Source organism: Mus musculus, chromosome 17 (genome assembly GCF_000001635.26).
Source record: "Mus musculus strain C57BL/6J chromosome 17, GRCm38.p6 C57BL/6J".
Lineage (NCBI taxonomy): Eukaryota > Metazoa > Chordata > Mammalia > Rodentia > Muridae > Mus > Mus musculus.
Window position 1 is genome coordinate 67,748,586 of NC_000083.6, and position 14,760 is coordinate 67,763,345.

Consider the following 14,760-nt stretch of genomic DNA (forward strand, 5'->3'; position numbering starts at 1 on the left):
GAGGGGCGTCTGGGCTCCGGGCTTACCACTACTGACCACTAGAGTCACCTCACTAGGAGGCTATCCTCACCCCTGGGCAAGAGAGACATTGCAGTATAGATTCTGAGGTTTTAAAATATTTTTTTTATCATTTGACTATGAAGCAGAGTGAAGAAAGAAAAGATGGTCAGAAGCAGGAAAATATTTTAATCATGATACTTATAGTCTGATCACCTTATAGCTAAGATACTGGGAGCAGAAGAATTTTGGATTTTCTTTTTTGGAATATATATATATATATATAAATGTTATATATTATATTTTATACACATTATTATATATTATATGTTATATTATATATTATATATTTCAATATAATATATTATACATATTTTATAGATATTATATATGTTTCTAATTTGTATATATAATATACAATATATAATATAATAGATGATAAATATATAACATTGGAATATATAATAACCCAATATACTATATATGAATATATTATATAACATTTATATATATAAACATTAATGTATATTATAAACACGTATGATAAACATATATAAACAAATATTGAACATATATTATATATCTCTATCTCTATATACATATACATATTCGTGCCTATATACATCTTGCCCACATAGCCTGAATACAGTTTTTGTGTACTGTTTCGGGTGTACCTGTTTTATGACTCAAATGATGTCAGGTGTGAAGATTCCCATATAATGACTCCAATAACTCTGGGTTTGGGGACTTTTTAGATTTGGAATATTAATCCTATTAGTATCTTTGCTCTTATTAAAAATCTAAAATGTGATGTTGGGTGGAGTGAGAATTTTGTATATATCAGAAACAGGAATGTGCTTTCATTTTAATCGCAGGTGTGGGGTGTGGGGCTGCTTCAGACTCTCTGCAGCAGCTGACTAGGACTTGCCTCATGCTTTAGCAGGAGTGCTATTTTTCCAGCTGTGGATAGTTTCCGCAATTTCCTGATGTTTGGAATTCTGGGGACTTTATTTAGAGTTTATATTAAATTCCAGGGCCCCAAGAGGTGAGGAGCTGTTGGTTGCTATGTAAGTAGTCATGGGCAAAAAGGAAATATCGAGAAGAAAGCAGACATCCTAACGGCAAAGATCAAAGTTGCCCCAAGGAACTGGCTGGCACCTTCAGTCAGCAGGAAGTAGTCTAAGGATAACGTCACCGCCTTCCCCTCTGCCCCTTTCTCTCTCCTATCCAGTGTTAGGGTTGAAAGGGTAGAAGAAGAAGGGTGGAAAAGGGTGGAAGAAAGAAAAACCCGCAAACAAAAGAAGACCAGTTAGAGCCAGGTGTGGTGGCCACGCCTTTAATCCCAGCACTTGGAGGTAGAGGCAGGAGGATCTTTGTAAGTTGGAGGCCAGCCTGATCTACATAGTGAGTTCCAGGCTAGACAGAGCAACATAGTAAGACCCTGTCTCAAAAAACAAAACCTAAACTATATAACCCTGATCTTCGTGGTTGTGCTTCTTCGGTTGTGTGTAACTGTGTGGGTTGAGGTGTGTGTGACATGCACTTAGCCTTCCTCGATCCTAGCAGGAAGCCCTTCACTGTGTTCGGGTGGCCACAGCCCTGCTAGCTCTCTCTTGAGCGCCAAATGTCAGGGCAAAGACATTTACACAGGACTTGATGCACTCTAAGGTGACCCTGATGCCATGTTCTAAACTTCTCTTCTTCTTCTTTTTCTTCTTCTCCTTCTCCTTCTCCTTCTCCTCCTCCTCCTCCTCCTCCTCCTCCTCCTCCTCCTCCTCCTCCTCCTCCTCCTTCTCCTCCTCCTCCTTCTTCTTCTCCTTCTCCTCCTCCTCCTCCTCCTCCTTCTCCTCCTCCTCCTTCTTCTTCTCCTTCTCCTCCTTCTTTTCTTCTCCTCCTCCTTCTTCTTCCTCTTCCTCTTCCTCTTCTTCTTCTAGGTGACCAATATGTCAGGGTGGCTGGTCACTGACTTGATGAGCACAAATAAGATCCGGTCCCAGCAAGATGTCCTGGGTGGGCACCGTCAGATCAGCATCAACAACACGGCGGTCATGCAGAGGCTGACTTCCACTTACTACTGGGCAGCTCCTGAGGCCTACCTCGGAAACAAGGTGTGTGTGGTGTGGGATGCCCAGCTATAAATCTCAGAAAGTATTAAGAATTTAAAGCATACTTACTGAGTTTGCTCATGCTTGCAGCCAGCATCATGCACACATAGTCTGCACTAGATCTCTCTAATCCTCTTGGATTTTTACATTACAGCATCCCACCATCCTCTGCTCTGCTGCATCCAGTTCCTAAACACTGTCTTGTGACTCTTATTCCCTTCACTGTGACTGATTTACCCTTTGTTCCTCTGGGTCCCTGAGTGGCTTCAGACCTTCTATGGGGCGTTGCTGCATTGCCACTTTGCGTAGTTCACAGGAGACTCTGCGCATGGCCCAACAGAGAATGCCCAGGGAGATGCTCCTGCAGTGGAGTGTCTGCTCAGCTCCTGTTAACACATCAATACAAATGCTGCTCACGTGCGGGTTACAGACGTGCAGAATAACGCCCATTTCATTTAAGGAAAATGAAAGACAACAATCTACATGGTTCATTGTCCAGAGAGCTGATTGAAGCTTCTTGTCATTGGTGTTTGATTTCCCCTAGCCAGTTAATTATGCCTGGCCTCTCCAGATTCTGACCAACTAGTAAATACAGCCAAGGGCATCCATTTAAATAACTTTATGGTTTGGTTTAAGGTGATGCTGTACCTTCATAATAAACTAAACTTCTAGTTATTTTTATTGCTATGTTTTCTAATTTGTGTGTATATACACACACACACACACACACACACACATATATATATACATATGTATATGGTGTATGAATATATATATAGAACTATCTGTCTGTCTGCTTGGAGGACAGGCTCTTGATGTGTATCCCTGTCTGGCCTTGCATTTACACACCGGCCCCAGACTCCGGAGTACCGGAAGTATAACTGTGTGCTTTCACAGGATGCCTAACTTGTATATTATAATACATGACATGCTCTGTTTATAGGATATGATCACCAGAGAGCTTTAAAAAATATTCTTGAGATTTCATGATTGTACCATTGCAGTCTGAATTTTGTGATGTATTCCTCATGAAAAAAAAAAAAACTCTCCAGTATACATTAGTGACCCTCCAGTATATGTTAGTGGACACCCCCAATATACATTAGTTACCCCAGTAACTAATTCCTTGTATATGTTAATGGGCATCTCTCGTAAACATTTAAAGGAAAAAAATATTTTGAGAGCTTCCTTTCAGTGACATGTCTAACAAGATTGGCAATAGTGAAAAGGTTCATTTAAGTAAAATAAAATGCGGCTGCCAAGAGGGGTCAGGAGGAAAAGGTGCTTGCTGCCGAGTCTGAGCTGGGTTCACTGCCTAGGACCCACGTCATAAAAGGAGAGGGCCATCATCTTCCACAAGCTGCCCTCAGACTGCCACACCTATGCCATGGTGTGCGTGCCCATACACAAATACATGCAATAAAACCCTTTTCAATTAATTAATTAATTAATTTAATTTGCATTTGGATGTTTACCTTGGAGACTTGTAGAAGAATTATATATCTTTCTCCAAGTGTCAAAGATTTCTTTATCATAACCATATCTATTAAATAGTATCTAATATGCCTTGAAGTGTGAATTTCTTTCATATGGTCATCAGGATGGCTCCTGCCTGTGGATCTCAGCAATGGTTTCCCCTGACTTAAGGCTATCACTGTTGTCTCCTGTCCCTCACCCTCACCTTACTCTTCCAGCTGACAGCATTTGGCGGTTTCCTGAAATACACTGTGTCTTACGACATTCCAGTGGAGACGGTGGACAGTGACCTCATGTCTCATGCTGACATCATCATCAAGGTGACTAATTTGATTTGATGTAGAGATTGGGGTCTGGTGGGGTGGCACACACATGAACACATACAACACATACTCCTCTGTGTGTGTGTATGTGTGTGTACCATATATATGCACAACTGCACATGCATATAGGGAAATAAAGAGTTCAGTCAACTGCCACCTCCTGGTAACTCTGGATTGGGTCATATACTTCGTTGCATGTTTGCTCTAAGAGCTTGGGTGATGGGTACGGAACTTAATTACGGGGCATTAAATTGAATTACAAGTGTCTTTCCTCTCCATTTTATATGATAGGGGAATGGGCTCACCATAAGCACAAGAGCTGAGGGCCTGTCCTTGCAACCCTATGAGGAATACTTCAACGTGGTTAGACTTGTGCCTGAGAACTTCCGGGACTTTGATACCAGAAGGGAGATTGACCGTGACCAGCTGATGACTGTCCTGGCCAATGTGACACATCTCTTGATCAGAGCCAATTATAATTCTGCTAAAATGGCGCTCTATAGGTATGTACTGGAAGGAATCTTTTTACAGAGAGTACAATTTTGTCTTTAGTGTTACTTACTTCAAGGTTACTGTTCAAACAAGGGATACAGTTATGGGAGCTGGGCGTATTGCAATTGCTTTCACACATGTAATGTTGCTGAAAACATGAGGCACAAGGGCAAGTACGTCTGGTCAGGAAGAGATGACTTTAGGTTCAGAAAGCTTCAAGTGCAGAAAGCATCAAGCTTCCAAGCAATGCTTAGAGTTAGCAGCATCTGAACCTCACTGCCTCCTTGCCCTTCTTCTTGCTGCCTCTCTTGCATCATTCCTCTGATGCTAATGGCCTTGGTTTGGCACAGTTATTTGGGCTACTGAGTCCAACGCTGGCCATTTCACTGCCTTGAGGGGGTTAGTGTATGGAAGCCAAGTGTAAAATTGGATGCCTCTAAAGTCAGCCTCGTCCAACCCGAGAAAGGATGGTCTCCGTATTCATGATGGGGCAGCTGATCATGAAGAAGTGCTTTTTCATTTCAGTCCAAGTAGACTCTGTCAGAGCTTTCCCTCAGCAGCCTATGGGCAGTAGTACTTCTTGTCAACAACTGTTGGAACATTCCCCAGAGAATAATGATGGCTACCAGGGTGCTTGGTGAGGACTCTCTAGCTACACACAGACACCACATGCCCGTTTCCTTTAAATACACCATGTAGGAGCCTATCTTCAGTGAACCATGAGGTCTTTTGCAAGCATGAGAGCTATGTAATGACTCTTTTCTGTTTGCAGGCTGGATTCTGTCTCTCTGGACATAGCAAGCCCTAATGCTATAGACTTGGCAGTGGCTGCTGATGTGGAACACTGTGAATGTCCCCAAGGCTACACGGGGACCTCCTGTGAGGTACTGCTGGTCTCTCCTTTTCTCTGACTTCCTAGAGGAAAAGTCTGCTGAAGTCATTGTAATGGACAACATCTGCATTTAACTTTAGAAAACTCCCACCATATTTAGACTGTATTGAGTTATGAGAGTACTGGACATCATGTTTTAAAGAGTGCACCTTGCTCTTGCGAAGGACCTGAGTTCAATTCCAGCATCCACATCAGGCAGTTTATAAGTGCTTATAACTCCAGCTCCAGAAGCACACGACACCTCTGCATCATACACACAAAACATACATCGCACACACCAGTGCACGCGCGCACACACACACACTCACATACATACCACAGACCATACATATCAACATCACACCACATATATCACACACACCACATACACACCAAGCACCACACACACCATATACACACATTACACACCACACACCACACATACAACACAGATACTGTCTCTCCCAAAGATTAGGGAATTTTAAGTCAGTAAGATTCCATAATGTAACCTTACAGCTAGGATGTGATCATATTAACATTTGGGTCTCACTAGCAAGGTTAACCACTATGTATACAGCCAGGCCTCTCACATGGTCATGGTTCATGGTCATTATGAACATTTATGATTGATTGTGATTTCTTTCCAAAAATCATTTTACAAGGAGACAATTTAGTCATTTTTAAATCAGTCTTTAAAATCATAAATGGTGTAGTTAACAAAGAAGGCCTAATAACTTATGAAGTAGATATTTAAGTACTCATATTTTAAATATTTTTGCAAGGTTTTTGTTTCTTTTATATTTGGAACAAATGAACATTTTTTTTAGGTATAAAGCATGAAAATTTTAGGCCAACCTAATACATTCTAGGTCCAGGCACTCCATGTGTAATGCTTAGTAGATACATGATGCTAGACCACAGAATAAGAGACTACAGGTGTGACACAGGGGAACCCTGCATTAGAGGCGGAGCCAGCAATGCCAGGAGAGATGACTGCTCCTAGACTCATTCCAAATTCACTGGGCTTTGCAGGCAGTAGTGGTACTATGCACAGGCTCATGCAGACATGAGAGATGTAACCCAGCTGTGCCCCAGTAGCCCTGAGAAACCAATCCCAGGGACCACGGAGAGTATCCTAACCTGCCTACTGCATATAGGGTTTAAGGGGCAGACTATGTCCATATAGCCCAGGGATGTCATTTTTGTATACTTTATCTCTTCTCTAAATTACTAATGAGACCGCGACCAATGGAAATGCCCACAATGGAAATGCCAAGAAAAGGGTTCTTAAAGAATATTGCTCAAGGAATGGTGACCAGGAAGAAGTTATCTGAAGCATATTCCATAATCATATTCATTCACTGTTGTTTGAGTCTGTGACTACGGTCCCTGAGGGCGAGTCAGCCACCGCATGCTTTGTTCAGTTTTTTTTCTATTAAGAGAGGAGTTCTACCGACATCAGGCTGATGCTTGCAGGAATGGATTTCTGTGCAGCACTTTAAGCTGCTTGCCTGTGGGCTGACACTCACTAAGTATGAGGTAGTATCCAGTTGGATGTAGGCATTAGGGGACTTCCATGAAGTCTATGTGAATGGCTGTATTTATTATCTGTATACTTTTAAAAATTCTTGCTTGGGCTTGGTTACACAGACCTTTAATATGAGGTACTTAGGAGGCTGAGACAGAAGTATTATAAATTCAGGATTTATATGGGAAAGTTATCAAGACTCTTGCCTCAAAATAAGAACTAGAAGAGGCATGGAATATAGCTCAGTGGTAGAGCACATGCACGTGCACAGCCATACATTCAAACATGAGTATGTACTTACATATGTATGTAAATACATACATACACATACATACATACATACATACATACATGTGGTACATATATGTACATATATGATTAAAAACCTCCTGTCTAAGCATACCTATTTTGAAAGACAGAAAATCCAAGCCTCCCTGCTTACACATTCCTGTGGGTGACTACTGCTGGCTTTGACAAGGTCAAGCCCTTGGCAGTTCGATGAGATAGGGTCTTGGAGCTGGACACAGCTGCCTTTGAGTTATCCAGAGGACACACCAGGTACTTCTTCACTTCCTGCATTTGCTAGTTACAAAGCAGAAGTGCTGTTCTCAGGGATGCCTTGAGAGCTAAATGCACCACTGTGCAGAGAGGGAACAGTTCTTTGCCCCCTTGTAGCAGGAGCAGAACGTGCCCTTGGCTGCCCACATAGCCTTTCCAGCATCAGCCAATAGAAGGTGCACCTGAATGCCCACATGGCCTCTCTGGCTTCATCCTACAAAGGTGCACCTGATCTCTTTGCTCGGATAAACCGACCCACTGTAACCCACGCCTGTCCTTGAACATGCTCACTGTTTGAAGGCAACCTTTAATGATTTGCACGCAATGGGAGAAAATTAGGAGAAACAAAATCTGCCAATGAAGTAGTTATCAACCCGTGAGTTGGGACCCCTTTCAGTGTGAGAACTGTCTCATCCACTGAATACATTAAAAAGATACTAAAGAAATGCATGCTAGATGAACTCGCTGCATGGAGGTAAGTTTCCTGAAAAGCACCGGATTGCACACTTAAAGAGGGTGTGTTTTTAAGGCATGGAAATGCTATCAGGATTAAAATGTTTGAAAGTCAGAAAAAGAGAAATGTTTTCCTGCTTACGGAACACTCAACGGCTCCTGTCCAAGTGCCCGGGAAGGAAGATGCGTCCGTGACACCCAGAGTCACACCTTGCCTGCTACATTCCCCAGGCCACATAGGAGAGCTTTGACTACACGCTGGCCCTCTTTTCTTGCAGGCCTGCCTCCCTGGCTATTATCGAGTAGACGGGATACTCTTTGGAGGAATCTGTCAGCCCTGCGAGTGCCACGGGCATGCATCCGAGTGTGACATTCATGGAATTTGCTCTGTGAGTTTATTGCTGACCTTGTGTGTCCCTAACCTGCTCCTTGCCATGTGTTGTGGGCAGTGGCTCCCTACCTCAGCTCTGTAGAGTCACCAGTTCTTCTGTGTCTTCAGATATCACCTGCTTTTTTAAAAAAACAAAACAAAACAAAACAAAAAAATGCTTCATACATTGTTTTATGAGAGGAGTTGAACATCTTTGATCTGAAAACCCAAATTCTGGGACTGTTGACCTGTGAGTTTCCATCACAAATGAGAAATTCCACACCCATTTTTTTTTTTCAGAAGACTTGCATTTTAAAGTTGCTGAATGTCTTCCCTTTCAGGCTATGTGTATAAGGCATACCCAAAACATAAATTAATGTCACTTCTAGACATAGGTCTTATCCTTAAGATACCACTAATATATATCATATATAAATGTGTAAGTTAGATGGAAATTATAATATATGCAAATGTAAACACATATATGCCAAAAGTAGAACTTTAAAAATTTTTAAATCTAAATCCAAATAGAATAATAAAACATGATAAAAATCACATGGTACCATATTTAAATTTATAGTTAGTTCAGCTAAACTGTACAAACAAGAGCCCCCTTAATGGGCCGTGCTAGTTGGAGCAGGGCTTAGTAAAGGCACAATTCACCTTGGGCACATGATAATACTTACCTGGTTTCAACCAGGTGTTCCTTTTGCCTTTAAGGAACAGAAACCCTCTGGGTCGCATGGATTCACTGCTCAGGAACAGTGTGACTGTGAATACTAATAGTTCTATTATCTGGACAAGGAAGCCCCAGCCCCGTGCTCTTTAATAAAAAGATAGATTGAGTCACACAACTAAGGAAAACCTATCAGGCCCCAGAGAAGCATGAAGCCTGGTATCCCGGGTGCATGCTTTCTTATTGTTCATTGAGGGGACCTTCATTTGTTCTGTTTTCCTCTTTGTTCTGGATGGTTTGTACCCATGGCAACTTTGGGAAGTGACATCTGATAGCCACTCAGTCCCTCTGGGATGGCTTCCCTTCAAAGCCTGGGGGGAGGCTGTTGCTCTATCTACCCTCATCCTGTCTTGTGGTCTGCAAGCCCCCACTCCATCCCATCCTACCCCACCCCAGGCCTCCTGCCAACATTTGAGGGTGACCAGCATGTTGCAGATACACTTCTAGTGGGTAGTATAGATGCAGGAAGTATTAAATGTGTATTAAATAAAGATTCCTTGTGCTTCTATAAACATAGAGGTGCAGAAGTATATATGAAATAAGTTACATGTGCGTTGACTGTGCTCACCTACCAAGTGCAGAGGATACTGAAGAAACAGGTGCTAAGTGTGCTGTGCATATTTATAATATGCAATATTATGAATTATATATACCTTGTATGTACTTTGTATATACTTTGTATACAAGTTCTAGACACTTTTTAGAAATTGTTTTAGAGTTAGAGGGAAATTACAGCACACTCTAGAGTCCCTTGGGGAACTTGGCCAGCATCCCACAGTTAAGATCTCATGTAACTGACATCCATGCTGGTACCATACCACTCACTAAGCCACGAGCTCTCATCCCATTAGCTTCCACGCCTGTCCACTGTCTTTTTTACTATTAAAACCATAAGTCCTCTGGCTTAGCAAAGCTCTGTGTCCCTCAGTTCCTCTCTTCTATGGTAGCTCATGCTTTCTGGTACTTATTCTCCAAGGATCCCAGGCCTTCTGCCTAACACTTTCAGCTACAAATTGCCTCCTACAATCCTCCCCTGTGATTTCACTGGGACCAGGCACTGGAACATGAGGCCATGGAAATGATACATTTTCTCAGAGCCTCCAGGGGATCATGACATCACTGCATCTGCTTCTGGGAATGCCACCCTGAGCCACTCAGATAAGATGGTGTCTGCTAGCCTTTTCTACCAAGTGTCTATCCCCCCCCCTTTAAACAAATAATGTTTACTTTTAGGGGGGATGCGTAGAAATAAAGATAACATAGATGAGAGTTGAAAAAGAAAAAGCACACAAAAACTTGCTTAAGAGCAGGGTTGTGGCTCTGTGGTTGAGGTCTTGTCTTGGACCCTTCTGTCTTTTTCTCTTCCAATAAAAAGAAACTTCTCAAGAGAGGCCCATTGGACTTGCAAACTTTATATGCCCCAGTACAGGGAAACACCAGGGCCAAAAAGGGGGAGTGGGTGGGCAGGGGAGTGGGGGTGGGTGGATATGGGGGACTTTTGGTATAGCATTGGAAATGTAAATGAGCTAAATACCTAATAAAAAATGAAAAAAAAAAAAGAAACTTCTCTTTTTAAGAGCAATGAGTGCTCTTGCCCTCTGGCATCCAGACCACCAGCAGTATCAGCATTTAGAGTGTCCCACTCCAGAGGGATATACTGAGATACATGTTCCTTGGGCTTTTCAGTAGAATTGCTAAACAGTTTACACAAATAGAAATTTCAGAATGGCTGGCCCTTCAATCAGATTTCACATTCCACAGGCAAGCACCAACATAAAAAAACACAAGACTTATTTCAAAGAAGATAAGAGTTTATTCTGGAGCCAAATACTAGTGAGTGGTGGCCCAGGAATTCAGATTTAGGTTACCCCAAACCCATACTCCAATGTGGTAAGAGAAGTTTGTATAATAACAGAACAAAGATTTATTTTAAGGCCCCCCTTCAAATGTACTGGTGGAATCAACATGGGGCATTCTCTGCTATGGGTCCCAGATGCTTTCTGCTGACACTCTAAGACTTTCGGCTGGCAGAAACCAGTGATCTCGTAAATGAATACATTCCAAAAGGTTTTATCTGCTAGTCATAAGGATGTCAGGTCATTTGAGAGGACTGAAGATATAGCCCAAGATAAATCGTAATTAGGCTCTGGATCTGCAACATTCCAACCTTCCCATAGTCATTGGAGTTCTTATCAGTTATCCAGCCTTGCAGAAGGTTCTTTTTTGTCCATTCGTGTCTCAGGCCAGCATAACCCAGCATTTTAAAAATGTACAACAGGATTAGTTAAGCCATGTAATTTCCTGTCCAATCTCTTTACATTCTTTAAATGCATCTGGGTTAATGATCAAAGGTCATGGGGTAAGGGGTGGAAAAGAGAACCAGACTATGATTGCATCTTCAAATGCCTGGGAACAACACAGGCTTTGCCTGGAAGCTTGTTAGAAGCCCAGGATCGTCTCTGAAGCCTGGATCCAAATCTATAGCTCACTTTGGTTGGTGGTCAGCGTCCATGTCTGAAGTAAGGCTCTCAGGCCTAGGATAACCTCAGGAAGAAAAGCTGGTGCAACCCTGGCATGGGATGGATATGATACCAGGTGTTTATAGTGCTGAGTTTAGGTTTGTATGCAGGAACATGTCAGCCTCAGGAATTGCAGCAGTATACATAGTGTAGAAGCGAAAAATCCTATTCAAATTGATGCATGAAAAATAACCAAGGATAGAAAATGAGTGGCTTAAAAAGGCTTGGGGTCCGGTGCAAGTGGGGTGAGGGGAGGCTCAGGAGCCATAAAATACAGGGTGGATGCGTAAGGAAACTACGTCAGGGGGAAGGGGAATGTGAGGAAGCTTGAATGGAACGGCCCTGCAGCTCCTTGAAGCCTGCACCTGAGCAGATAGTTGGCCCTGCCCTACCGGTGCTCTCTTGCCTGATTCACTTACCCTGCCCTGCCCTGCCCTACCCAACAGCTTTATATTTTCTCCCTACCCACCTCCCCCTCCCCTTCCCCATCTCTTTCTCTGTGGTTTCTCTTTTCTTTTCTTTTCTTTTCTTTTCTTTTCTTTTCTTTTCTTTTCTTTTCTCTTCTCTTCTCTTCTCTTCTCTTTTCTTTCTTTCTCTTTCTTTCTTTCTTTCTTTCTTTCTTTCTTTCTTTCTAAAACTACTTGTCTGGCTTGGGGTTGCTGACTTAGTGGTTATAACTTGAGATTCACTGAGCTTCTAGGCCTAGTAGGTTTGTAGTTTTATCACTTGATTCTAAAAAAAAAAATCTTGAACTTGGAAATAATTTTAATTTTTTACCCCAAACTCACAGGACTACAAATAGAAGTTATGATGCCTGCTGTTTACCCCAGCTCTCATATTATGGGGAGTACCCAGGCTTACTCTGTGCCTGTCATGCCTGTACCCTGTTTAGCTAATCAGATCTTCGATTACTAGGAAATGCATTGCATATACTCTGGATGGTTATCTGTAAATCCTTCAGTGTGCATACCCTGAGAACAAGAACTGTAACCGTTGTGCATTCAAAACCTAAAATGGGTTGAGCGGTGGCTCTGCTCCCCAATTCTATCATCCATGGTTTTTTTCTGAGCTTCTACCAAGGCCAGGCATCGAGTTGTATTGTCATGTTCTCTTTAGGATTCTTTAACCTAAAGTTTTCCCCACAATCCTGTACAAGGCACATTCAAAACAGGCAAACAAAAACATCAGTTTAGGGTTCCAGAGATGACTCACGGGTTGGGAACATGTTCTACTCTTCCAGAGATCATGAGTTCCCAGCAGGTGGCTCAGAACCTTATCTGTAACTTCAGCCCCAGGAAACAAGATGCTATGCTCTGCTCTCTGTACACACCTGCACACATGTACCAGTGTGCCCCCCTGCAACACACACACATACATACACATGTACACATAATTAAAAACTTGAAACCTGTCAATCTGGAAGCAGGTGGTTTTTTTCTGTCATTTGTATTTCTGTTCATGTGTATTTTAGAACTTGGATTTGCTCATTTTCTCTTTTAATGTGAACACCACCGTGTTAGTGCATGACTCTGTAAATCTTGTAAGGAAGCCTGAACTGACTGATGCATCTTTTCATGCATCTGGCCTAGGTGTGTACACACAACACCACGGGGGATCACTGTGAGCAGTGCCTGCCTGGCTTCTATGGGACACCTTCACGTGGGACCCCAGGAGACTGCCAGCCTTGTGCCTGCCCTCTCTCCATTGACTCTAACAAGTAAGTGTCAGGTCCTACTGTCTGGTTCTGTCTTCTGTGGCCAGATCCCCACTGATGTGTGATGTGAAGTTGCCAAGCAAGACTGTGTCATGAGTGTTACTTAGCATGAGTGACCATTGGTGAGAGAGGAAAAGAGAGAGTTCTTTTGTTATTAAAAATCTGAGGTATTTAATGATGCCAAGATGCACACACACTTTTCTCCTCTTGGACCCGTGTCTGCCGGATGTCTTCTCAAGCGTACATTTGGCTGTCAAGACAATATGCTGATGAATAAAACATTGTTCTGTGTTTGATGAGATTTGATCAGATGAGCAAATTGTGAAAATATGAAGCTAAATCTGTCCCACCAAGTCAACAAATATGCAATACATGCCTGCTGTAGACTGGGTATCAAAGTAAATGATCTACCCAGCAAGCTCTCCACCCATGGCTGCTGGCCCCGGGGACTCGGTGCAATCAAGATTGCAATGGAGGCCAATTCCACTGATGGTGGGAGTGGGTGGGCTAAGGGACTTACTTCTCTGGAGAAGCTCTGGTGTCAGATATGATAAAAAAAGGGACTTAGCAGCCAGAGGGTAGTGAGTATGACATGTTGGGACACCATAAACACACACCCTGCTTGAGGAATTACAGTTAGTCCTGAAGCAGAAAGCAGGGTATGTGTTGATGGAGCTCTTTACATTAAATCCTTTATTTCAGGCCAGGGAATGTGAGTTCTATAGACCAGTAGTTTGTTATCATCTTTTCTCTCCTTTTCCTCCTTTTTGGCCTTTTCTTATTCTCCCCCTCTCCCTCCCCTCCTTTCTTCCTTCCTTCCCCTCCCCCTCCCTCTCCTTTACCTCTTTTACTCTCTCCCTCTCCTCCTCCACCCCTCCTTCCCCCTCCCCCCATGTCATTGGTACTCTCCCTCTACCCATTACCAGTGAATTCCCTCCACAAGGGCTGTTGCTTGAAACTCTAGTATGTACAACTCTGCTGTATTAGGCTCTGCCACTACCACAGAATTCTAGAAGCTGGGTATTTAGGAAGAAAACACATCTACATCTGTTAGTTCATTCTGGAGGTTCCAGAACATGGCACTAGCCTCTTCTGATGGTCCCATGGTGACTGCACCACAGTGCTGGACTGTGTGCTAGAGATGGGTCACATGACTCAGAAATAGGTTCAGGATTGGCTTCATGTTTTGTAACAGCTCACTCCCATGAGAACTAACATAGTCACATCATCATGACCTCGGTCCCAAAGGCAATGGCCCAGTGACCAAGCCACCCCTTCTTAATAGTACCACCATGTGACACAACCTTTCTGTATGGAAAATGCTGAGCCATCCCAAAGTGGTAGTAGAGATAGTTAATGGTTGGTTGCCAATGAAATGGTGAGGTACTGTCTGTCTTTCCAATTAAGGATCCCCCCTGTCTCTGTATATATATGTGTGTGTGTGTGTGTGTGTGTGTGTGTGTGTGTGTGTTTGTGTGTGTATGTGTGTGTGTGTGTGTGTGTGTGTGTGTGAGAGAGAGAGAGAGAGAGAGAGAAAGAGAGAGAGAATGTGTGTTTTTGTATGTGCCTGTGTATATATCTATATCTATGTGTGTCTATGTGTATATGGATCCATGTA

The 14,760-nt window shown here is 42.7% G+C and overlaps 1 protein-coding gene across 5 annotated transcripts in view; it reads left to right on the forward strand.

Moving 5' to 3' along the window:
* The window catches only part of Lama1 (laminin, alpha 1), a 125,519-nt gene that overhangs the window by 51,459 nt on the left and 59,300 nt on the right, over positions 1-14,760 (forward strand). For all 5 annotated transcript variants that reach the window (XM_006523718.4, XM_006523717.4, XM_030249517.1 and 2 more), the window contains 6 exons: positions 1,932-2,105; positions 3,797-3,898; positions 4,193-4,404; positions 5,166-5,277; positions 8,082-8,192; positions 13,018-13,145. In XM_006523718.4, the coding sequence (XP_006523781.1) occupies positions 1,932-2,105; positions 3,797-3,898; positions 4,193-4,404; positions 5,166-5,277; positions 8,082-8,192; positions 13,018-13,145 (839 nt within the window). The remainder of the gene's footprint in view (positions 1-1,931; positions 2,106-3,796; positions 3,899-4,192; positions 4,405-5,165; positions 5,278-8,081; positions 8,193-13,017; positions 13,146-14,760) is intronic.